Below are 27,532 nucleotides of genomic sequence, written 5' to 3' on the forward strand. Positions count from 1 at the left end.
CTTATTTGTGGTCTTCTGTCAAACTGCCTATTTCCTTCCGATCCTCTCTTACTTCTCTGATCCATTTACAACCCATTGTGGTATTATTTGAGACGAGATTGTGTTGAGCTAGTTGTTTCAGAAGTATCAAATCCTGCATCCTCATGATACGTTCGAAGAATCCCAGTCTCCTCTTATGCACAGTATCTGTAATGGGTTCTAGCCCCTTTGTTAAGTATTATCCGCCACTGTCCATCTTTCTGGTATTTCTTGTTGATGCAGGTCCTTCCAATCCTCTTTTCAATTTTCTGAAGTCTGTCAGTCTTTGACTGTTTATTCAGGTGAAAAAGTGTTTCTGCTGCATACGTAGCTTCTGGTTTTATAACTGTGTTATAGTGATTATTTCTGCATTTATTGATAGACATTTCCTTTTGTAAATCATCATCATCATCATCATCAATGTTCCACTCCAGTTGCCTGGGTGTGGTTAACAAGCCTCCTCCACTCCTTTCTGTCCTTCCACTTTTCCTGCTCCATGACTTCCGCCACATCCAATCCAGCTTCTCTAATGCCCTTCCAAATCTGATCCATCCACTTTCTTCTCAGTCTTCCAACTGATATTACCCCTAACTTCTCTTTCCAATTCCCTTCTTACTACCCGTTCCTTTCCCATTCTTTTTACATGTCCGAACCATCTCTGTCTTGCTTTCTGTATCTACTGTACTAAGGGTTCTATATTTAGTAGATGAAAATCCACAGCCTGTTTCCAGTCATTCGACCGGGTCAGGAATGGAATGAATGAATCCCATCTAGCGGCGAGGATAGGAAATGTGCCGGCTGCCGAAGCCTGTCACACTCCTCTGGGGCAATGATAAATGACTGACAGGTGAAATGAAATGTTAATGAAGTGTTGCTGGAATAAAAGGTGCTTTAGCTAATCTATTTGTTCTTCTTTGGATTGAGATTCTTTTGTTTAGTTTGTGTGTTATTACTTTTCCAAGATATTTGAACTGAGTTACTATTTTAATTATATTACCATTTTAGTTGTGTTGGTGTTTGGAGCATAATTTCTGTGTTTTCAAATATTATTTTGAGGGCAATTTTATTTGCAATGTTTTGAAGTTCTGATATCTGGGTTTTTGCTTATTTTATGTCAACCGCTAGTAATGCTAAATCGTCGGCAAAACCCAGGCAATCTGTTATGATTTTGCGGCCATCTTTATTTTTGGGAGACATTTCCTAAACCATTCCCTCATTACCATTTCTAGAACACAATTAAATAACAGTGGTGAGAACCCATCTCCTGATGTAATCCAGTTTTAATCTCAAATGACACTGATATTTCACCCCTAAACTTCAATTTTGATTAGGTGTTAGTGAGAGTAAAATTTTATCATGTTTATTAATTTGGGTATCTTAAAATTTTGAAGAGAGATTCTCTATGGATGCAATCATAAGCGCTCTTGAAATCTACAAATGTTATAAATAACCATATCTCTGTTTCTTCTCCTGTTATAGTTCATTATCAACTTAAGACTCATGATCTGATCAGGACAACTCCTCCAGGGTCTGAAACCTCCTTGATATTCTCCTAGTTCTTTCTCAAGTTGTAAACTTATCATATTAAGGATGATTATTGAAAAGATCTTGTATGTCTAGGAGCAAGATTCCCCTGTAGTTACTACGGTCGATTTTGTCTTTTTTGTGCAGTGGGTGAATGAGGGCTGTTGTCTGGTGTTCTGGGAGTTCTTTAATCCAGATGGAGACAAGATGCTGACGGAGGGCAACTATTTTATTACAAGACAAGTTGTAAAATGGATAAACCTGACAATAAAGCAGTCTTATTACCTGACCCCTTTCAAGGAGGGTGAACTCAATATAAAAGGCCAGTTTAATGGTACACCCGAGGCCACTAGGTTTTCCTATCGGGAAACCCGTACCTATGCAAATTAGTGACCAGTACAAAGCATCAAGTAACGATCATCACCAAGAAAAATTAACCTTGGAGGATAGTTTGAACAGAGAGAGAATAATGGCTTAGATCTACAGGGTCAGACTAATTAGGCCCTATTAACTTTACAATCCTCATTCTTGAAGCAGCAAGGACTCTTATAAAAAAAAAAAAATATTAAAAATAAATTAAAAAGCAGCAGTTGAAAGTTCAACTTAACACAGAAGAATGTGTAGCAAGAACTGAAATGGAAACAAAAAATTTAAAGGAATATTCAGACAAAAGCAGAAACTGTACAGCAGTTGCAAAGCAAAAACAGAATACAGACAACTAATGGAACAATGGCCACCAATCTGAAAATAGTTGGCGTGTCATGAAGTGCTATGTCTTACCGGTGCTGTTTTACATTGTTGAAGGATGGACACTAAAGGCTTTTCCAATCAATAGATACACAACAGAATGTTCATGATCCCACGGGCAGACCATACTTCAAATGAGGAGCTACTCCGCAGAGCCAGGAAATCGTGTATGAAGTCTTAACCCTCCCATTCAAAAAAAGCACTGTATTCAAGCGGCACCTTCTGAAATGACAAATACTCCTGATACAACTGATCACAAAAGGCAAGATAGAAGGGAAACAAGGATGTGAGTGGAGAAATTTATCCTGGACACAGAACCTCCAACAATGGTTCAATATCCACAATAAAGCAATTTAGATATGGGAGCCACTTACTTTCATATGGGATGGTCACCTATCTGCTGCGAGGAGACAGCACCAGAAGAAAGGAACAAAATAATTATGATGTCTGCTGACAATAACTTGCTAAAGGCATAGAAAGATAAATAATTTCTCAGGTTTATTATGAATATTTAGAAAAACAAAGTTTAAAATATAATTCAGAAAACTAAGCCACGACCAGTTTTCAGAACAAGAGAGCAAAGAAAGCATATAATAGCTCCAGAGTTCTCGATGAAATTAAACAATGAGATTTTAAAACAAAAGAAAATCCCAGAACTTTGGCATGTGTCAATAATGAAAATCCTATCTAAGGGTGAAACCACACCAAGTGGGTCGCTTACGCTATCGTTATGGCTGTTGATGTGGATGTCACCATCGACGTTGATATGCCACAAACATGCTCAGTGGGTCACCAAGTATATCATTATCGTTGCCACCAGCAGTGCACTGTGAAATAACTTCCATGCAGCTTCAGTCATAAGCTCCTTTGTTTGTCATGTGGATGAAATAATACTGTATTATAGCAGTGGCAAAAGTCAGAAATGCTGGCAGCAGCAAAGTTTTATTCGTTATCTGCTTTGGATCATAGGAAGTTCAGTACACCATCCTGTTAATTTACAGCAAAAAATATTGGATGAGAATCATCATCTTTGCCAGGAATTAAAGGGTCATCCTAAAATAATTCTTCAATACCTACACATGACTCGCCGAGACGAGCAGTTCAGGCTCAGATAGCAGAGCACTAGTAGGCAAGTTCAATCCTGGGTCTGTACTGTGGGATTTGAAGATGCTCAAATACATCAGCCTCGTGTTGACAGACTTACCAGCACGTTAAGGAATACCAGCAGGACAAATTCCTGGCACCTTGGCATCTCCAAAAATCATAGAAAAAATTAGTGGAACGTAAAACCAAAAACATCGTTATTACTGATGACTCCAGCAACTCTTGATTATGTTCTCCAGAAAGTCAGATCACAACTGGAGCAATACAATTACCACACTAATCCAATGTTAACGGAAGAAAACTTGTCCTCTCTATAAGGTAAATGAAAAAAGGTAGAAATGTTTATCTCTGAGATGTGCATTTTATTGCTGATTTAACTTCATATGAAGTGCACACACCTGCTTCTAGGACAAATCTATAAAATAATTATTACATCAAAACCAACTGCTCTTATATGGACTAATATTACTAATCCACCTACAGTTATACAATACAATAATAATTAATTTGTAATATTCATTATGGTATCAATAATAAAATAATTTATTTATTTATTTTTTTTGCTAGGGGCTTTACGTCGCACCGACACAGATACGTCTTATGGCGATGATGGGATAGGAAAGGCCTAGGAGTTGGAAGGAAGCGGCCGTGGCCTTAATTAAGGTACAGCCCCAGCATTTGCCTGGTGTGAAAATGGGAAACCACGGAAAACCATTTTCAGGGCTGCCGATAGTGGGATTCGAACCTACTATCTCCCGGATGCAAGTTCACAGCCGCGCGCCTCTACGCGCACGGCCAACTCGCCCGGTTAAAGTAATTTAATTAACAATTCACTTGAATCTGAACAAAACAGTCTTAAATTAATAAAATAACCCTATGGAACCACTAATCGAAAAACTGTAAAATTCCAGTCCGGTAAAAGAGCAACCATGTTTTTATAGCAACGTTCACAACATTCTGTTGTTCACAGGCCAGTTGATGGGTAATAATAATAATTTTAGGATTGAATACTTGCAGAGTTTGTGTGGCAGTTTCATCATAGCAAGGTTCGATGTTGTCACGTCGATTACATTATCTGTTGACGGTGTTTTGCTGTCCTGTTCAAAGATGTTCGAGCTCTTTTTCTCTCTCTTTTTTTGCAAGTCTCTTTACATTGCACCGACAGAGATAGGTCTTATGGCGATGATGGGACAGGAAAAGGCTAGTAGTGGGAAGGAAGCGGACGTGGTCTTAACGTACAGCCCCAGCATTTACCTGGTGTAAAAATGGGAAACCCCAGATAACCATCTTCAGGGCTGCCGACAGTGGGGTTCGAACCCACTATCATTTGAGCTCTTACCCACACTAAACACTACAGTTCTAGGATTATACAGGAAGCTGTGGAAATATGTAGAAATCCTAACAATTTCAACACGGACACCGGCTATCAATTAAGTAATACGTGGTTGTCAGCCGTTAAGAATTTATGTAGGTAGTTCTCTTCCCTGGAAGCCTTCGTGGCTCAGGCGGCAGGGCAACGTCCTCTCACCCCTGGGTTCCGTGGTTCAAACCCCGGTCACTCCATGTGAGATTTTTGCTGGACATAACGGAGGCAGGACAGGTTTTTCTCTGAGTACTCCAGTTTTCCCTGTCATCTTTCATTCCAACAACACTCTCCACTATCATTTTATTTCATCTGTCAGTCAATCATTGCCCCAGAGGAGTGCAACAAGCTTCGGCAGCTGGCACAATCCGTATCCTCACCGCAAGACCAGGGCTTCATTCAATCCGTGACCCGGTCACTGACTGGAAAACAGGTTCTAGGTTTTTATTCAGTTCCCTTCCCTGTCCTTTCACTATTCTTATTTCGTTTCGGTGTTTTCCAAATTCGAACGTTCCTCATCACCAGGTGTTCCATTCCAGGCTTGTATTAGTGTCATACTTCATAACGTATGTACACCTGTTATCCCCCTCCACCTGCCAGACCAACTCTAGATGGTGCCGTCAGCTGCCACTTGGAATGCTAGTGTTGTGCCAGCGTACAGTGAACCATCTGGTGGCGAATGAACATACCACTTCCTATAGCTAACGGCCAAATTCAAAGCTTTATTATTGGAGAAGTCTTCCTTATGAACAGACAAGATTTTCTTCTGAAGACGCGGAGCAAAGTTCTCTGCAAAACATACAAAGAATTCCTTTATTTTCTTGACAAGCATAAGCCCATGACAGACTACATCATGTCTAGGATCTTTTTAGTTCCAATTTTTCCTTCTCCGCAGTAAGTAATATTTCCCCAACTGTAGCTTGCAGTTGAAGACGCTTTTGGTACACAGTGTTTTTACACGTTCCGCCATGAATAGGATGTTAAAGCTGAAGATGGAGATGCAGACTGTTCACTGATGGAGAAATGAAATGAAAATGAAATGAAATAGCACATGGCTTTTCGTGTCAGGAGTGTCCGAGGACAAGTTCCGCTTGCCAGGTACAGGTCTCTTCATTTGACGAGTGTAGGCGACTTGCGCACCATGACGGCGATGGGATGACGATGAAGACGACACATACACCTGGCCCCCATGCCAGCAGAATTAACCAATTATGGTTAAAATTCCCGACCCTGCCAGGAATCAAGCTTGGGACCTCTATGACCAAAGGCCAACACACTAACCATTCAACCATGGAAGCGGACACTGATGGAGAGAGGCAAAGCAAGAGATTACCCAGCGATCTAAAAGTTCACCAGATTGACTGAGATCTCTGTAGATGCTAATTTCATCATCTCTTGTCATCATCTTCAACCAAGCTCCTGCATTATTTTTTTTGGGTGTGAACTGTTCCAGCAAGCTAGTGAAAGACAGCCACTTGCAGCTTGCTTCTTCAGGCGTGCCATCACCTGATTATCATGTCTTTCAGAGCCCTTTACCGAACTCCAGCCTTTAATTCTTCCACGTATATTTTAATGTTTATCTAATTTTAGTTTTCGTAAGACACTCATAGCGGCAAGCAAGATACTGATTGCTTCTGTACTGTAATTCGTCATGACCAAATGTTAATCTGAGGAAAAGAGAGCGTGCTCAAGATGTTATATATTTCCATTTTAATTTAGCAATAAGCTGCTGCTTTCAAGAGCCTTACATTTTCATTCTGCACTAGGGCATCAACTGTGAGGAAAGTATTTACAGTAAGAATATCTGAAGTACTTTGGGAATCATTTAATCCAATGCATACAAAATGACCTATGACAGCTGCCTTCTTAGGGATTGCTAACAATATGACACAATTTGGCATTTTTCCTAACTGTATGTGCAAATAAAATGCTCACCACCATATTCAGGATCTATGTTTTTTCTCTATAATTCTACCAGGATTAGTTGATGATCACTACACATTCACTTCAGTTGATATTGGTGGTTATGCAAAGCAGAGTGATGGTACATTTCAAGCTTCTGCGCTGTGTTGTGTAATGGACAAAAACAAATTCATACCTGCCAGCTTTCAAAAAGACAAATCCAGAAGATCCTAAAGCAGAAAAATTTAAAAACACGCACATGCGCCGCAAAGTCTTGAGACATAGTGAAAAAGAACGACAAGGGGGAAGATTACAAATAATAATAATAATAATAATAATAATAATAATAATAATAGAAGTCAAATACATGCTATGACCACTAAACACTTACACAAAGTTACATCTTGATGAGTGCTCATCTGTTTTAACTTAACACTGGGAACTGTTCACACAGTACACAGTGTTTTTCTGCATTTTAAACTTGAATGTAACCGTCAAAATTAAACTAAACATGTACACTTATTTACAAAATTCTGTCAAGTTCACAGTATGCAGGCCCTATTATCTATCACAAGTTGGAGAGGACAGATGGAGATGAGTTGCTTTCTTTGCTTTCTTCAGAAATTCTGGAGGAAAACAACTCAAGTAACATGGATTAGTACTTCTGGTTTTCAAAACAGAAATAGAATCTAGAATTTAATTCGACATTGAGGACTTAAACTAAGTTTGGTTCCTTTTCACCAAGCTGAACACGTTCACACTCAGCATTGCCGTGCGGTAGAGTTAGAACAGAAAGCATTAGCCTGGATATCCTATCATACTTATTAACACCATCAGCTCCACGAATGTCCTCAAGCGAGCCCTTTTGGTGTCATCTGTCAGATTCTCACTCTCAACAGTAGCCCAGTCGTGAATCTGAAGAGCTACATTTTGGTTCTGAAGCACATACATTGCATCCTCAAGCGACTCAATGTCCTTCCTCGGCAGCAATGATGGAAAACTTTCTATAAAGAATTGTACAGAAGAAAACTGTGGGCATCTTCAATTTTCGAAACATCTGCAACCTTTGCATGTTTCAGTACTTCATCACTGAGAGGGAACATGTTAATATAATCACATGCTGTGCAGATGAAAATAAAGTTGATTTATCTCTATCATTAAGTTTCTTCATCAAGTTCGTTGTCTCAACGCCAATGACTAGCTCATCGTCTCTCTAATTCTCAATAGAATGGTATGGAACTTTTAATGAAATAGAACTTTGGGTTTAACAAATCTGGAAAGCAGCTGCTTTTCGTCATTAGCTCTATTTGCTTATGAATATGAGGGGAAGCACTTGGAAGTGTACAACTGAGATTCTCAAATGCAAGAATGACAGCATACAGGAAGGCACAGTATGCCTTATTTAAGCCTCAAGACAGAACCATAAAATAACAAAAATTCTTCATGATTTTGAATAATGTTCTTATTCTTCAGCACAGGAGTGTCAGATTTTGAGACACATGCAAATCTTTTGGGAGCGGCCAATTCTGACAACTCAGCTTTCCCTTTTCATGGTCTTTGGAAATACCAGGCTCGGATTTTGGGATCGTAAATGATGTTAATCTAGTAGTTTATGCACACTAAGCATTAACAAGCACATCATCTTTAAAGAAACCAAGTAGTTTGCTCTAACAGCCTCTGCAGACACCTTCCTAACAACAGCCATCTTGTGCAAACATGCTTCAGTATCTTCTTCATTTCCGTGTTATGAAGCTCTTGGAATTTCTTAAGGCATTCCTTCCTCTTAGAACTCTTTTATAAGATGACGACTTATAGTTCATCAACTTTAACGGGCAAACTGCTTGCACCTTTCTCAACAGCCAAGTTAACCCTGGAACCGGCAATCATCGCGATCGCAACTCATTTCCCTATTACTCAACCAGCAGAGTCGCTATCGAGATGCATTACGCCAGCGCTGACTAATTTCGAGATAGCGCCTTGACATTCAACATCTTTATGACATATCTTGCATCATGTTGAAGAGGAAACTCGACTCTATAATACAGCATAATTCTGAAGTAGTTTAGTATGACAGAGTGTGCGGTATAGACGTGGAAAAACGAGAACGCTTTGCAGACGGTCATTCTGTTGTGCTTGCTGTGGTTGTCCGATGTGCATTAGCTTTTGTGGCGCAAAATTATTGAATTGTCAGGAAGTAGTTAAATTCGTAAATGTTTGTTTGATCTGGACGGCGAAGGTGATAGTGACGTATTTTTAGAAGGAATTGACGATGATTTTGACAATAATTCGTCAGGTAGTGGCGAGTTATATGAGCCTAGGCTAAGTGATTTTGACACTGATATTGACGATGATGTGGAGTCCGACTCGTTGGCTGAATGGTCAGCGTACTGGCCTTCGGTTCAGAGGGTCCCGGGTTCGATTCCCGGCCGGGTCGGGGATTTTAATCGCTTCTGATTAATTCTTCTGGCTCGGGGACTGGGTGTATATGTCCGTCCCAACACTCTCCTCATCATATTCAGACAACACACTACACTACCAACCACCACAGAAACACGCAATAGTGCTTACATCCCTCCATAGAGGGTTGGCGTCAGGAAGGGAATCCGGCCGTAAAACAGAGCCAAATCCACATGTGCGACGCAGTTCGCACCCGCGACCCCACAGGTGTGGGAAAAGGCGGCAGGAAAAGAAGAAGATTGACGATGATGTGGAACACCATGAACCAACCACTGAAGATAATGATAATGACGGTAATACAGTTGACCAAGCAGAACCGAAGTGGACAAGAGTTTATCCTACAGAGCCAAAAATAAAAGTGGAAGAGAAGTTCAAAGTTCGAAACGCGGGTGTACGAAATTGCCCTCCGGGAAACAGTCCACCTCTAACACATTTGTATTTGTTTTTCTCTAATGCTATCTGGAATAATTTAGTGACTGAAACTAATAAATACGCACGGGAAATTAATCGAAATAAAATGAATTCCGGAAATATGGGTCCGTATTCTCGTCTGCAAAGATGGGTTGACCTTACACTATCAAAAATCCAAAAAAAATCATTTCTCTAGTTATAAATATGGGTCTGAACCCTAATAACAACATTGAAAAATATTGGTGCACTTCAAAATCACAAATATTTCCATATTTTCCTAAAGTCATGTCACTAAAACGTTTCGACTGGAAAGAAATATTCTATAACCTGTTGGTAATGGTAATTTTTGATGCCTACATACTCTATAGTGTGAACACCGACAAACCCCTTGAACATGAGGAATTTATGGTTAGTATTGTCGAAGGTCTTGTAGATGAAGAAACTTTTCAAAGCATTCCACCTGGACCTTCAGGAGAAATGGGACATCAGCTGGTACGCCTCCCAGGGAAGAACTGCGGTTGTACCCTGTCTGTTCGACTGCAGAGAAAAGTCACGTACCCACTTCTGGTGCCTAGGATGTAATTGTGGTGTCCATAAACAGTACTACCATAATTAAAACATTTTTGGAGCCCTATGAAAGCAGGAAGAAAGAGGAGCCACCCCGAAGGTAACGAGGATGAATCTGACTAAGTAGACTCACGTTTTGGTGCGATGTGCTTGTGTTACTTCAGTTCTATTTGACTTTACAATACTTCAATGTAGTGAAACCTTTCTGCATATTTTTAATCAGAATAAAATTGTGCAAATTTTATATATAGTAAAATCTTCATATAACGTTATTTTTTACGTACACGTTGCCCAGAACTTTCGGATTATTTTGGAATACTTAGCGTGTGATGAATACTTCGCCCATACTGCTTCAGGATACTAAATTAGTAAGTTTAACTTCCTACTATAGTGATCTTCGTCCATTTCTGAATAAAATGATATGTTATACATGAAAATAAATTGAAAAACAACATTTTTATGAATTTTTTAAAAGTTGGTTGCAAAACTCGCGTAAATGCTTGCTGCTTGAAGGTAAACCGCTTGCCAGTTCCCGGGTTAATCAAATGGCATGAGCAACCCAGTACGAAGACAGATGACTGTGCTTCCCTTAAAACAGCAGCAACTCTATTCTTCTTTCCAATCATGACTGGAGCATTGTCGGAACAGAACGCTACACAATTTTGAATTGGTATTTTGTAACACTAACTGTGAAATTACAAAATTACCATTGAATCCCCCACTAAGGCTGGGACAGACAACATAGAGCTAACTATCTTTTCCTTCTCGTCATTACTATTATTGCTCCCATCCGTAGCTAAATAAAATGATTCACGTTGTATGTAACAAACTAGTTCACTTCTTGAATCCGCAGCCTATTCTTTCAAAAAGAGTGTGATTTTCGTACTACCACAGCCATACTTTTTTTGCAATTTCTCAACCTGGAAACATTTTTCTAAACAGAGCACCAGCATGATTGGCAGCAGCTAATGGGACATTATGTTCAATTAAAAATGAAGTGAACAAGCATTCCGCTTTTACTATATCAAGGTCGGCTCCAGAAATTGTAAAAACAAATTAATTTTCTGACTGCGATCCTTAAATTTTGTGTTGGAGACGTGTTTAACAAATTTAATGTGATTTACTAATTCTGTTCTTCCTCTGTGAGAAAAGTTTCTATCACACAAGCACATGGAACACAATGCAAATGATTCGCCTTTCCATGTTCGCATAAAACAAAGAAATTCAGCAGAATATGCATCCATAGAAGATCGATAATATCGTTTCTTAGTTGAATTCATTACAACCACCACTAAAAATACTAAATCGCTTACAAATTAAGTCACACAATTCCACGAGTTTCAGAACTATCACCAATGTTACTCATAACCATACACTAACAAAGTCTCTCAGCTGCTACGAAGCATGACGCAGTTACCAAAGTTGTTATATATAAATTCACAGCCTCCTACTTCTCACTGATTTCTTTTCTTCAAAATCACAGCCTGCTACTTGCTTGGAAACATCTCAGTGAATGAAGTAGCATTTGAGGTTGAACAGGTGACAAAAGCACGATGATAATAATATGATTACCAATACATTTACCGGTCGAATTTCAAACACTGCTCCTCGTATTACAGTTACTATCGAAAGTCAAATACGATTTGACCACAGAAAGCAAAAACAAGCATGGATATTCAAAACTGTACTGTACAACACACTCAAAATCCATACATTTTACAGAAAAACCAGAATACTTGGCAGTTATGCAAATTGAATACTCCAGCCGAAACCTACTTGCAGAACAAACATCAAAGCCCCCTTCATTTTCATAGCAGATGATGCATACACTTAGAAAGAAAATATACTGAAACCTTCTGCAAGGGCAACTTTAGGAGCAGCTGAGGAAATATTCAATGCTAGATTATCCAAAGCTCAATATACTCTGCACTGTGTGTTTGGAATTTTATTTGCTAAGTAGGCATTTTAGGCGGGAGTATCGAAGCCAATCCGCAAAATGTTGAAGATATAATTTTGTCTGTGTTTTACATAATCTCATAATTGACGAGGTTCATGCCCTTGATTGTACAGACCTCCCCCCTATTCCAGCACACTGTAATACGTCTACGACCATATCAAACAATTGCTGTTCAAAAAGAGCAAAATGCATTACAGATTGCTTTAAAACATTTTTCCAAGAAACAACATTAACAGAACATTGCCAGACAAGCAAAGAGTATTGAATATTCAAGTTTTATTTGGGGACTTGTTACAGGTTGCGGAAGTGTATTCTTTTGTAATTTTAAGCCCCTGAAAATGTATGTTTTTTGCATTTTGTCAGTGTCCATTCATAATAATAAAGTTGCCCACTTACCTTCAATTCCCAGCTCCTAAGCTAGTTTTTTTCCATTCCTTTTTAGTAGATGACGTAAGCTGATGACCGTTCCTTTTGTTCCATACTGAAAATTCGTTGCTTATTGCACTAATTATTTGCTCCTTAAACCCTGTCATCTTCAACAGCAAGACAATGCAATAAAATGAAATAGTCTGCTGCAGTGAGGGAGGGGTGACTGATTGCACCCATCAGCATGCAGATCTCTCTAATATCGCAGCAAGCATCCTTATGTAACAAAATTATTTGTATCGCGGAGAGACAATAAGACACTCAGCTGGACAGCAAGAAATCTTGGACACGCACTGTTCTATTCAGTACAGTGCTTTTGTTTCAGAAGTAATGTGGACGTAGCGACCCACTCTATAAGTTTTCACCCTAAGCACGACATGCCAAGAGATTCTTAGAAGCAGTATTCAAGATTCTAGACAGAACTACAACTAGGCACTTCTTCCTGAAAATGGTACCAACAGAGGTGTATGCAATTGGGATTAGGGAATAATTGGGAACACCTGAGTACGTAGGTGGTTTGAAAAGTTCTCGGAATGTACTAGAATTAAGTATCTTACTTCAGGGGAACTGCTTTTATTTTTCAACATAGTTTCCCTGTAGACTAATGCATTTGGTCCAGCGATGTTCCAATGCCTTGATCCCATCTCGAGAATGAGATTCCTCCAGGCCTGCAAAATACCTCTCCAATTCGGCTGTAGTTCTTCCCTTGTAGAAAATCTCCATCCACCGAGGAAAATTTTCAGCTTGGGGAATAGATGAAAGTCTGATGGTGCCAAATCAGGTGAATAAGGTGGATGTGGCAACAATTCGTACCCCAGTTCATGAAGTTTTGCCACGGCAATAACACTTGTGTGTGGCGGAGCACTGTCCTGATGAAAGATGACCTTTTTTCTTGCCAAACCAGGCCTTGTTTTGCGTATCTTTTCCTGTAGTTGGTCTAGGAGGTTTGCATAGTATTGCCTGGCCAGTAGGAAGATAATCAATCAGCAGAATGCCTTTTGCATCCCAGAAAACTGAGGCCATGACCTTTCCGGCCGAACGCACTGTCTTTGCTTTGGTGGTGGTGAATCACCATGTTTCCACTACTTTGACTGCTGTTTTGTCTCTGGGGTATAGTAGTGGACCCAAGTTTCATCTGAGTCACAAACCAGCGCAAAAAATCTTGTTGGTTGCACTGAAAACGGGCCAGACTTTGTTCGGACATTTCCAATCTGGTGCGTTTATTGTCCAATGTCAAGAGCCGCGGCGGCACCCATCTTGCGGATAATTTTTTCATACCCAATTCTTCGGTTAAAATATAATATACCCGTTCAGAAGACATCCCTACAGCTTCAGCCATCTTCCGCAATTTCAGTCGACGATCCTCCATGACCATTTTATGCGATAAATTCTGGGGTCGTTACACTTTTTGGCCGTCCTCTACGCGGATCATCATCCAAGCTCTCCCGACCAAATTTTAACTCGCTGGTCCACTTGGCAACAATTGAAAATGAAGGAGCAGAGTCCCCCAGTGTGTTCTGAAAGTCGGCATGAATTTCCTTTGCTTTCATACCTTTCTTTACAAAGTATATAATCACTGCTCGAATCTCAGTTTTTCCAGTGTCACAAATCACTACGCGGGAACAACAACAAAGAGTCGTCACTACCACACTCCTGCAGCTAGAGCACTGACGCGCCACGTGTTCACTCACAAAGGATGTGTGATTATTGCGCAGGAACCTCATTGCTCTAGCACTGACATCTAGCGGCGATTCCGAGAACTTTTCAAACCATCCTTGTATAGTTAATATGAGAAAGTTAGAAAACGTCAATGTTTCTACCGTTTACTCTACCACCTGATGAAAACAGATTACCTCATAATTGACCTCAAGACAATACAAAACCTCACAAATGTGCTAGCTGCTGCACAGAAGTCATATTAGACTAAAATGGAACATGTCATGCCCACGTGGTCAGACGACGGGTTTGTACCAAAGGCACACGCATTTCAAGCGCCAAACCTAGCTATGTAAAATAATAATTTGGCCCCTGAATGCCCTGAAATTGATTATTTCGAGGTATTTGTGAATGAAGAGGTGTTGGCAAAGGTAGCAGATGAAACAAACAAATTTTATAAACAGACAGTTGATGCTAAGTTCATGACAAGTTCCGCTCTACTTTCATCAATATTGTGTGTTTAATCTTTTGCTGTTAAACGTGTGTATGGACTGGTACTGTGCGTACATATAGTAGATACAGCCCATAATACAAATGAAAATTACTAAGAATCTTCCTAATGGACAAAATTTTTTCCACCTTGTGTGGAAAAAACCCTGGATCCCGAACGTGAACTGTCTCTAATGCTATATGAACAAACGGGTGACTTAAAATATTGTCTTAAAATATTATTCTGAAGTTAGTGCTTGCATGTGATGTTCAAATTGGTGATAAATGTTGAGGTTGTTGGCTGAAATAATATAGCACTGGGGTTGCACCTATCTGTGAAAGAATTCAGCAGTGAAAAGGTTCAGGATATCACACTTTTTACATAATAATGTATTGCGCTTGCACTTCTCAAAGTTCAGCATTGTTCAAACCACAATTTATACTTAACAAACACAAAAATATGCAGCTGCACAAGGAACACAGAACCGTAGCATGTGGCATAACAATAATCCAAGTGAATGGTTATAAAACAAGATGGCTTTAAAGGACAGACTACAGTGAGTCGCAACTTAAAATCAGATGTTTCAACACAGTACTCCAGAGAAAAGAAGGCCAGGTTATTGGATGTACCGGACTAATGAAAAGCCAAATTATGGAGACTGGGTATTGATTACTGTTATTGTAACAAGTCTAACATAGCCATTATTGGCCATGACAACGTATTAAAGTCTAAAATATAAAGGGCACTAGGAAAGTTTTGCAATACACAAAAACGGTTGGCTGGACACCCCTGTTATGGTGAGGGATGAAAAGAGGGGTGAAAACCAATTTAGAAGACAGTAAGGCGGGACCTTCACACCAGTTGTTACCAAGCAGTGGGATTGAAACAAAGTCAAGATGTCAGTGTGGTCTAAAGGTGAATATCGCGCAATTATCCACTACAATTTTGCTCGTGAATTAACTGTTGACCAGTGCCTGGAGGAAATGATTCCTGTGCTGGGGAAAGACTGTCCACATCGGACAACAATTTTCCGCTGGCACAAAGCATTCCAGAAGGGGAAATTTTGGGGTTGAAGATTATCCTCGTTCTGGGCGACCGTCTGAATCAGTGACTGAGGAAAACAATGAAGCTGTGAGGAAAATGTTCCAGCAAGAGAGGCGGTTGACATATCGGCAGGTAGAAGAGACCCTCCATGTCCCTACACCAACTATTCATTCAATTCTACACGAAAGGTTTGTTCCCTTTGGGTGCCCCATTCACTTTCAGAGGAACAAAGGGCACATCAAAAATGGTGCCGAAAAATGCTAAAACAGTTTGAAAATGGGACTTCACGTAACGTCAATAGCATCGTTACAGGTGATGAAACTTGGCTTTATTATTACGATGTCCCAACAAAATCCCAGAACAAGGTGTGACTGTTTAAAGATGAGGGTACTCCTGTGACTGTGCAAAAGTCAAGGTCAGTGAAGGAAAGGATGATTGCAGTATTCTTCACTAAACTGAACATCCTGACTCGGGTTGTGCTAGAAACACAAGGGACAGTTACTGCGAAGTGGTACAGTGAGGCTTGTTTGCCTCAGGTCATCCAGGCTCTCAAGCAGCTCCGTCCAAGGTCATGGCTCAACACTTGGCTCTCTTGCATCACGACAATGCTCCAGTACATCGTGCTAATATAAGAATGGATTTTCTTGCCAGATCAGGGTTGACTGTGCTTGATCACCCACCAAACAGTCCTGATCTTGCCCCATGTGACTTCGCACTCTTCCCAGAAGTGAAGATGAAGCTGAATGGGCAGCGTTTTGTATCCGACAAGGAGCTTCTGGCAGCATGGGATCAAGAGTGTGAAAATGTAACCAAAGAAAAGTGGCAGAGTTGGTTCAGTGACTGGTTTCGACGTATAGAGAAATGTGTTAAGTGTGGTGGAAATTATTTGAAAAAGTCTAAAGCGTTCACTCACGTTGCAAAACCTTCCTAGTGCCCTTTGTATGTTAAATATTTTTACAAAGAGCTGTTATGCTACACCTTAGCAGCTTGGGATATTATGACCTATGATCTTAGAACATGGAGAGTAAGCTAAAAAAATGTGGATTTGGTATATATGTATTCATAATTGGCTGGTGTTCGATGACATGGTGAAAAATAATGGGAAGATGGGGACTGAATGGTTTCATAGAGTAATAGGTTTACTATGGAATGTGAATAAGCTGCCCTCTGACTGGACAAAAATGGTACTTGCTCCTATCATTTCACTTTTATCTTGCCTTCTATAATCAGTTGTATCAGGCTGTAATCGTCACTTCAGAAGATGTGAATGAAATACACTGACTGACAGAGCAAATGCAACACCAAGAAGGAGTGGTCAGAACTTTATGCCAATTGCAGGGTAGACTGACGTCACTGAGGTATGCTCATGATGTGAAATGCGCCGCTGTGCTGCGCACGTAGCGAACGATAAATGGGACACGGCGTTGGCGAATGGCCCACTTCGTACCGTGATTTCTCAGCCGACAGTCATTGTAGAACGTGTTGTCGTGTGCCACAGGACACGTGTATAGCTAAGAATGCCAGGCCGCCGTCAACGGAGGCAATTCCAGCAGACAGACGACTTTACGAGGGGTATGGTGATCGGGCTGAGAAGGGCAGGTTGGTCGCTTCGTCAAATCGCAGCCGATACCCATAGGGATGTGTCCACGGTGCAGCGCCTGTGGCGAAGATGGTTGGCGCAGGGACATGTGGCTGGCACGTGCGAGGGGTCCAGGCGCAGCCCGAGTGACGTCAGCACGCGAGGATCGGCGCATCCGCCGCCAAGCGGTGGCAGCCCCGCACGCCACGTCAACCGCCATTCTTCAGCATGTGCAAGACACGCTGGCTGTTCCAATATCGACCAGAACAATTTCCCGTCGATTGGTTGAAGGAGGCCTGCACTCCCGGCGTCCGCTCAGAAGACTACCATTGACTCCACAGCATAGACGTGCACGCCTGGCACGGTGCCGGGCTAGAGCGACTTGGATGAGGGAATGGCGGAACGTCGTGTTCTCCGATGAGTCACGCTTCTGTTCTGTCAGTGATAGTCACCGCAGACGAGTGTGGCGTCGGCGTGGAGAAAGGTCAAATCCGGCAGTAACTGTGGAGCGCCCTACCGCTAGACAACGCGGCATCATGGTTTGGGGCGCTATTGCGTATGATTCCACGTCACCTCTAGTGCGTATTCAAGGCACGTTAAATGCCCACCGCTACGTGCAGCATGTGCTGCGGCCGGTGGCACTCCCGTACCTTCAGGGGCTGCCCAATGCTCTGTTTCAGCAGGATAATGCCCGCCCACACACTGCTCGCATCTCTCGCATCTCCCAACAGGCTCTATGAGGTGTACAGATGCTTCCGTGGCCAGCGTACTCTCCGGATCTCTCACCAATCGAACACGTGTGGGATCTCATTGGACGCCGTTTGCAAACTCTGCCCCAGCCTCGTACGGACGACCAACTGTGGCAAATGGTTGACAGAGAATGGAGAACCATCCCTCAGGACACCATCCGCACTCTTATTGACTCTGTACCTCGACGTGTTTCTGCGTGCATCGCCGCTCGCGGTGGTCCTACATCCTACTGAGTCGATGCCATGCGCATTGTGTAACCTGCATATCGGTTTGAAATAAACATCAATTATTCGTCCGTGCCGTCTCTGTTTTTTCCCCAACTTTCATCCCTTTTGAACCACTCCTTCTTGGTGTTGCATTTGCTCTGTCAGTCAGTGTAGTTTTCCAGCATGTTGCAAGGAGATGAAGAGATGAAGGCTAAGTTAGAAATAAATTTGGTGGACAAGGCTGATCGTATAAGCTGTCTTCATCTTTAGGCAGAAACCTCTTTAACATGAAAGAGAATATGAATAGGCAAAATTCTATGTTTGCGACATTCTTTCTCCTGGAGTCTCAAAAAAATTAAATAAGTAATGCATAAACAGAAACTTTATTACAGTAAAAAATCTAATCCCAGGGAGATAAATGAGTGAGGTAATAGTATGAAACAATAAGTCCTCAAACAATAATTGCAATTATTGCAGTTATGATAACAGAGGGAATGACTTGTATGAGTTTCAAAGCATATCATTGAAAAACTCACACTTACACACTTTACTTCACCTGAACTTCACTGAAGATCTTATTCCATAGGAAATGTAATTATTTGAGAAGAGTGATTTATAGTATGCATTTAATAAAGCAGAAGACTAATTTCGAGTGAAGCCCAGAACACCAAGCAAGAAAGTGTTAGTGCAACCAATAAATCATGCATTATTACCTTCTCTCTGTTCAGCGTTGTCACAAGGAGCACCCATACTGTCGCCAGCATCCTCTGGAGCAGATCTTTTACCTGCTAACTTGTCTCTGGATTTGTCAAAGTCATCTAACCACATGCTATCCTCTATAGCACGAAGATCTTCTTCGAAGTCCTCAAGATTAGCATCTAGTGTTCTTTTATGATCACCAACATTATTCGTCAATAAAAGCGTGGCCGTATGTAACGGTTTGTAAGATACTTCAGAAAAAGCACAGGTCTTCACTGAAATTTTTTCACAAGATTTCCCTTCACCCTTTCCACCAAAAGAATCCTCTCTCAGTCCTTCATGACTAACTTTTGCCACATCACCTCCAGATTTATTAGACTCCATTGGCTTATCATGACTTTCTCTGTCACCTTCACATACAGTTGACATCTCTGTCTCCTTTTGTTTGTCACATGGTTCAGAATATTTCTGCTTGCCCTCTCTCTCCGAGTCATCAGGTGACTGCAGTTTTGTGTCTTTTGATAATTCCTCAGATGAACTCTGCTTCTTGTCCTCTACAAACTCATTAGGGGACTTCAATACTGCGCAATCAAGTTCAGAGGAACCTTTTTTGTTTACATCTACTAGTTCATCTGAAGACTGTACTTTATGAGAATCTTGTATTTTGTTAACCACTGATACAGATGACTTAAGTTCTGCATTCTTCAGTAATGCAACACAGGAGCCCTTCACATTATTTTCAAGTAGCCCATTAGAGGGCTGTAGAACATCACAAGAGGAACCCTCCCCATCAGAATCTTCAGCAGTCCGCAGTACACCATCGCTTGTCTCAGGATCAGCATCTGCCTGTTCACAAGTATCCATGACCTCATCAGACAAACCCATGTCTTTACAATCTGCTAGATCTCTTGAGCCCAGCTTGTCAGTTCCAACCTGCACATCAGTGTCAACAGGATCATCGGCAGAACCTAGTTTTTGAAATTCTATGGCCTCGTCAGTAGAATGTTCTTCAAATTCCATTATCTCAGCATTAGGAGAGGACTTGCTGGAATTTGGCACCAGTTCCTCTTCCACAATTGGCTCCTGAAGCAAATCTGGTTCACTTGCCTCTTCTATCTCTTCATGTGAGACAGATTCATGTTCTTCCACAGTGTCCTGAAGTGAGTCTGCTTCATCAGCCACCTCTGACTCTCCATGAAAGACCTCTTCCGGTTCCCCAACTGGACCCTCAAGAGAATCAGGTTCATCTTCCTCAGGCTCATTCTGCGACCCCAATTCTTCTTCACCTATTGTTTCCTGAAGTGAATCTGGTTCCTCAGGCTCATTCTGCGACCCCAATTCTTCACCTATTGTTTCCTGAAGTGAATCTGGTTCATCAGCCTCTTCTTCAGGAGGTCCATCAAGGGAATCTGCCTCTCTATCATCTATTGAATCATCAAGAGAATCTAAATCACCTACTTCAGAAGACTTGTCACCAGTCTCCAATGGACTATCAAATGAATCAGTATCTCCAGATTCCAACACTTCTTTCCGAGTCCTCAGCAAATTCCTACACAGTACACCATCCCCTGTTGCCAATGTTTCACTTGCATTCGAAACCACAGTCCCTACATCCTTGGATCTCAATGCTGCATCAGATAAATTTAACTCTTCAGCTCCCAGTGCTTTATCAGGAGACCGGACAGTGTGACTGCAAGAATCAAGACCTGTAGTCGCATCATCTCCATCTGTTGTTAGTTTGTCACTCAAATCCAATGCTTTATTAGCTATGCCCGAGTCCAACACTGGAGGTTCATCAAGGGAGCTTAGCTCTTCTTCTGAATGTAACACAGCTGTGGCTGGTTCATCAAGACTCTGATCTTCCTCATTCCTTGGCAACATTCTCTCGCTGACTTCACCTTCACCCAAACTCTCACTTAAAAGTTTGCCATTACCATGAGAGTACTGTTGTTCATCAAGGTTGTCTGGTGGTAATAAGTCTACATCACCATTCACGTTGGTTTCACTGGAGAGAATTTCATTCTTACAATGGCTCGCACTATCAATCGACTTCAATTGGTCTTCACCACTCTCAGAAACACACACTGAAGTCCTGGACACCTGTATGGTACTTTCGTTTCCAATATTTTCTTCTGAGTTGCAATCTGTAAAGTGAAAGTTTGTATGTACAATTTGTAATGCTTATCACACTCAGGCTGACAAAAATGACTTATAATCTGTTAAGACCAAGGTAAGTTGTTACTCAATAGCAACCCATAGACTGAAAACACATAAGGAGCCAATAAACACTGCTTGCTGTGCTTAGGAAGTTTCTCACTTAACGAGTCACTATATTATATGAATTTCAGATTTCAGAACACAAAGCAATTAGAATGTCATTTGAAATTTTCTGATAAGACTTCAAGAAATAACAGATACTGAACTCATATTCACCTTAAATCGATGCTTCCAACAGTGTCGCTCGACAAAGTCCAAAGCGACTTTCACCAACCACAGAGCAAATATTGTTTGGAATCACTCTCGCACATGGATTGCTATTCAGTTAAGTTACTTATCTTGTTACCCCATCCTGTACACTATTTAATTTTCTTATACCATAAAAAGAATTAACTATGTAAAACATGATGGTATACTTGTATACCTTTATATACTCTATGAGGGGAAGGGGAGAGACGGGGTAATTATTTTTCACAAGAGAATGTATGCAGTAGTTCATTACTGGATAGTGCACAGGATAAACTAAACAATTATTACAAAACCGGTATCACAGCCAACATCCACATTAGTCAATCCAAAGCTATGGCTTATAGCTCATTTGTAGCAAGGGTATACTTAATTGGATGTTCAACTGCATGCAGCTGTCATACACGAGTATATCTCTACAAAATCAGAGACCTCAGACAATAATTTTGGCTCACATGCAATAAGAGACTAAGGCAGGATGCAAAGACATGAGTGGTATTTCGTATTTGAGACTTACAGTCTACTAAGTATCGTGGTTTCCATTCCAGCACATTCAAGTAAAAGCTCTAATATGACAGAAAAAGTTGAAAAGCTATGATCTCTCGCAGATCACTAGGTTTGAATAATTTTGTCCATCTTGCTGCATGTAACAACTCCAAACCATGAGAAAGTTTTAGCAAAAATACATAATGCATTTGAACAATTTTTAATATTGACTTCACTATCCATGATCATATTTCTTGGTGAAAACACTGGTGTGAGCTAGTTAGCAAAATATATTTGGTTAAATCCCTGATGGTTTCAAATGTTTTAAAGAACTTTAGAAGGCTAAACTTAAAGAGTTTTAACCAGTATGCTACAAAGTAATGTGAAGCAGAATTATAATCACAGCTTCTAACAGCAATTCAATATATATTAAAATAACTACTTTTTGTAAAAATGTTATTTTCTCAGTAGTGGTCATAAGCAGAGGAATATTCATAAGACAGTTCACTCTCCCTCGCCAACAAGAATAAGCCTGTCAAGATTACAGTGAGAAATGGCTACATCGTCACTTCAGTATTATTTTTTAAAAAACACACCAAATGCCATCGCACAACAGAGGGCTATGGCCTACAAAGCGACCACTGCTCATGTGTCAGCACGACAAATCCTCTCGGCAGTTATTCTTGGCTTCCTAGACCAGGGCCGCCATCTCACCACCATATAGCTCTGCAATTGAAATCACATAGGCTGAGTGGACCTCGAACTAGCCCTCACATCCAAGCAGAAATCCCTGACCTGGCGAGGAATCGAATACTATTCAGATCATGTTATTTCATCTAATTATACCTTCTCAAAATGCATGGAAAAACTTGCATTTCTCAGTTTCTATCCAAAAACCCGCTGGAAGCTTTTACTTGTTAACACTAATTTTCTTATCTTTTCTCCAGTAACCTGAATTCTGTTTATCACGACCAAGCATTTATAAAGAATTAACAGAAAAGAGGAATTGCAACATACGACGCATGGAAGATTTTTTGGGTGGCGACTCCCAAGTCAAATTCAAATGTGGAGTTAACAATATGGAAATACAGGATTCACATTGACCACCTGGACAACTCGTGGTTTTACTACAAAGCTTTCAGTTTTGTCAAGTTAGTGTGTTGTGTTCAGGTGAAAATAGCTGTTTTCAGTTGAAGTGATCAAGTGAATTAGACATACAAACAGGATGCGTGTTTAATACAAAAAGGTTCATTTAAGAACGAAATATGAGATTGTCTTGTTGGTACCAACATTTCACCTTCGTGTATGTGGGACCACGAACAAAATTACTTAGGTTGCCATACCTCAATGGCAGACCATCCAATGCGAAAGCGAAAGGCTGTGGGTTCAGATCACACCGGTGTCCAGTTGACCATTTTTATTCTGTACTGAACGTCTCTTCGATAGTCCGCCTGGTGTCCGTGATCGCCAAGACGCCAAGTCTACATGGTCTGACACCATGGTTAGCTGATTCGAATCGCGTTGGTGGAAAAGTATTTCACCATTAGAATGTTGTTTGGCAGGGTAGGAGGTGTGGTGGTATACAATTTCCAATCACTAAATTGCATGCTGAAACCCCGAGCCTGCAGTGTTCACATGGAATGAGGGAACATGACACTTTTGATAGTGATTCTTCTGTCGGATGGTGATTAAGCCTTGATCAAACCTCTTAGTTTTATTTGACAGGAAAAGCCTATGAGCTGACACTAAGTTTTACCCTCTCCCTACTTCCTCGTAACTCCTACCCATCATCATCATCATCATCATCATCAGCAGCAGCAGCAGCAGCACCAATCACCACCACACACCCAGGCTGTCCTTGGGCAAGAACTAGAAACACCTACATCAAACCTCTCCGAAGGCCATACAACATCACATCTCTTCAATATGTACTACTTGTACTGCACGACCTAATATGTTGAAAGTTTATTTCAAATACAGCGCGGTCAAGAAAATTAAATTCACCCGACCGTAGTGCCAGACCTATGGCTCAGATTATTTCCAACAGAACAAATATGATGTAAGTCACCATCTCATAAACAGAACATCAGATGATAGCTGCCTCTGTGGGTAAATGGTAGAGTGTAGACCTCTGAATCCCAAGATAGTGAATCCGGCAAAGGTAGTCGGATTTTTGAAGGGCAAAAAAAAATCCCTTTGACATGCCATGTCTTAAAAGATCTCTGGTAACAAATTCAGTATTTACCCAACGGAATTCATTTTAAAAACTCAGACAGCCAAGAGAAACCTGATTTACTCCGACATCTACTAGGCATCAAATTAAAACGTCTCGACACGGCAACAGAAACCATACAATTATTATTATTATTATTATTATTATTATTAGAGCATAAAATATAAAATAGGAACGTTGTGAGTTTGAATCCCTCTGGTGTCCGGTTGGGCATTTTTGTTCAGTAGTTAACATCATGTTGAAACATGCTACAGTACTTGTACTGAACATGACTTATTAAGTATAAAGTTTATTTCAAGTACAATACAGTCATGAAATTAAAAATTTATACCATTTTATTCATAATTAAATGGCCACTATCGACACTCTCTGCCTTCTATTGCGTGGGAGCAATACCTCAGAAGGTATTAACACGATACATAGTGTAGTTGCAGATGTCCTAATGCTTTGTGCAACATGCTGGAAAGGTGTAATGTCACAAGGCTATGGGGAAGAAACTCAACTTCAGATCAAGTAGTGTGATGATAGTTTGAAAAAATGTGTGTCCCAATCAAAGTCTCAGACGAGGAAGGCAGAATACGCATGTGAAGACTGGACAACGATGCTTTAAAGACATGCGAAGCAAATCCACATAGCACAACATCCATTTCAACCATTCCTGGATATCTAAACCAAAGAATAGAATCAATCAATCACCACTGGTCTGCGTTTAGGGCAGTCGCCCAGCTCCCTTCTTTACATCACTACTACAACCCCTAAATACCCTAATAGTCATATGAGATTACCCCGATGAAAGTCTTTCGTTATTTCAACACCCAAGTACTTACAGTGATCCCCACGACATACTGTTGCTCTATCAACACAGTAATTAAAACTGAGAGGACTTTTCCGCTTAGTGAAACATACGACCAGTGGAAACAATGAACACCTCTGTACTGAAGGAACTGATGGAGCATTATAAACAGCAGCATGTTAACAGCTACAACAATCTGTCAGTTCATCAAGACAAGCCCCTACACAATTGTATTATGACGTAATAGGTGTTGAACCCATCAATGACGGGTTAATTTATATAAAACAGGAGCACGAGGCCAGGTAGTGGAGATGAGTGGTAACCGAAGAGATCAGAGCGCGTCAAATTAGCAACAGCGTAATGTTACAGCTGACTGTTGTATGGGCTTACGACACTGCAGGCCATCACATTTAGTCTCCCCACTTTTTTCTCCACATACGGCAATATTACGACATCAGATGTCAAGGGCTTCCTTTTCCCGTTCCTATCCTGACTACCCTTTTCTCTTATTCCTCGAATGATCATTTTTCATGTTTTCCTTCTCATTTCGATGGTCGTCTTCATTATCTTCCTGAAAATTATGAACTTTCTTAGTATGAGTTTTGTGCCGCACAAATACAGACAGATCTTACAATGACGTGCATGGTTTTACACCTTAAATAATCACGACAACAACCATCACTGCTCCTTAATTCACTACCATGACGACTGAACGATATTTCCATGTCAGCGATGCTCGGCGTTGACGAACTTCGCAATAATCATCTAAATTCATGCATATCTCTTATCACAGCCCGTGCAGTAAAAATGTTATTACATAAATAATTGGAAATTGTCATTCCTATAACATGCACAATCTATAGAACAAATATTTCCAGAAATAACTTTGTGAAAAATGTAATAATCGTAAATATCTTCTTTGTTATTATTAGTAGTAGTGATGTGAAAGTATATAAAACATAAAAGTGGAATGACATCAGTAGACGAATAAGTTCGAGTGGTGACTTTAAAAGTGGGAAAGACAAAGCTGGAATTCAAGAGGACAAATTTGGTCAATACCAAGGGACAAGTTCAATAAATTTCCAATTTCTTTGCAATCATTTAAAGAAAGGCTAGGAAAAGAACAGATAGGGAATCTGCCACCTGGGCGACCGCCCTAGATGCAGATCAGTAGTGACTGATTGATTGATTGACAGTCATGAAATTACATTTTGCTTAACTTTTTACACTGTATAGTTTTCTGACAGCTAATATTAACGGAGAAATTTTACATTTCCTGTTTTTTACATTATGCTTTTCTTCGCACCGACACAGATACTGTACGTCTTATGGCGATGATGAAATGGGAGAGGGCTAGGAGTGGGAAGAAACCGTGGCCATAAATATGGTACAGCCTCAGCATTTGCCTGGTGTGAAAATAGAAAACTATGAAAACCATCTTCAGGGCTGCCGACAGTGAAGTTTGAACCCACTATCTCCCGAATGCAAACTGATAGTTATGTGACCCAAACCGCACAGCCACTTGCTCGGCAACTTCCTGTTTTGGTCGCCATCATATTGCTATACTACAGAATACTAATCAAATAACCCTAGTGCACACTCCAGATACCTCCGGAGTTAAAGATTGAACTCCAACAAAATCTGGTAAGTTGCTTACCGGTGATGTTTGCACGAACAACCAGATAAGTTATAAAACTTGGAACTAAACCCACTTTCGACTTATGTATACCTACATTATTCCTATATAAATACGAACTACTGAATGAGGCAAAAATTTTCAATAGGGGTAATTGATGAAATTCCCGAACACTTTTCAAAAGCAAGGTTGGCACCACGCAAGGTTACATTATTAATGTGGGGGACAGTATTGGGTGATATCCATTTAAATGTCGTTCCTTCCTGGAGACACCATTTTCACCATCATGTGCATAGCAGAAAGGGACACTGGAAGGCCTAAATAGCTTGAATATTTTAACATTTGCAAATCGGTGAAATTAAATTACGATTCCCTTCTAGAAACTTCATTTTTATATAAAGGCCGAAGGAAGACATTTATATAACTAGACGTACCGATAAACAATCAAATCTGACCCAACTCTGAAGACGTAAAATATGAGAAAATTCAATTCAGCTATGTCTTACTTTGTACGGTCAGTTTGATGCTTTTTGCAACCCGGCCCATAGTTCTCACTCACCGTATCCGTCGCTGTTGCTTTACCCTGTCCCTTCTCTCTCCACCACAAGACATGCACTTACATGGAGAACTATGAAATTATAAGCACATGGCACGTTCCCACGTAGCACAACGGGTCATGTTATTGTTTGTACGTCCCATCAACCACCTTTGTGACGGTTTTCAGGCATGCCGAGGTGCCGGAATTTTGTCATACAGGAGTTCTTTTACGTGCCCGTTAATCTATCGACACGAGACTAATGTATCTGAGCACCTCAAATACCACCAGACTGAGCCAGGATCAAACCTGCCAAGTTGGGGTCAGAAGGCTAAAGGCCAGCGCCTCAACTGTCTGAGTCAGTCAGCCCGTAAAGATGGGTATCGACTGTGCACGGCTGCCACGCATAGCTGTTGGCTAACTTGTTCGTGTGTGTTAACCCTGGAACCAGCAATCGTCGTGATCACGGCTCATTTCCCTGTTACT

General features: G+C 40.7%; 1 protein-coding gene across 3 annotated transcripts in view; it reads right to left on the minus strand.

Moving 5' to 3' along the window:
• Positions 1-27,532, minus strand: part of LOC136873781 (activating transcription factor 7-interacting protein 1) — a 457,029-nt gene that overhangs the window by 267,799 nt on the left and 161,698 nt on the right. For all 3 annotated transcript variants that reach the window (XM_067147002.2, XM_067147001.2, XM_067147000.2), the window contains one exon: positions 18,915-21,044. In XM_067147002.2, the coding sequence (XP_067003103.2) occupies positions 18,915-21,044 (2,130 nt within the window). The remainder of the gene's footprint in view (positions 1-18,914; positions 21,045-27,532) is intronic.

The sequence above is a fragment of the Anabrus simplex genome, chromosome 5, assembly GCF_040414725.1.
Source record: "Anabrus simplex isolate iqAnaSimp1 chromosome 5, ASM4041472v1, whole genome shotgun sequence".
NCBI classification, from domain to species: domain Eukaryota; kingdom Metazoa; phylum Arthropoda; class Insecta; order Orthoptera; family Tettigoniidae; genus Anabrus; species Anabrus simplex.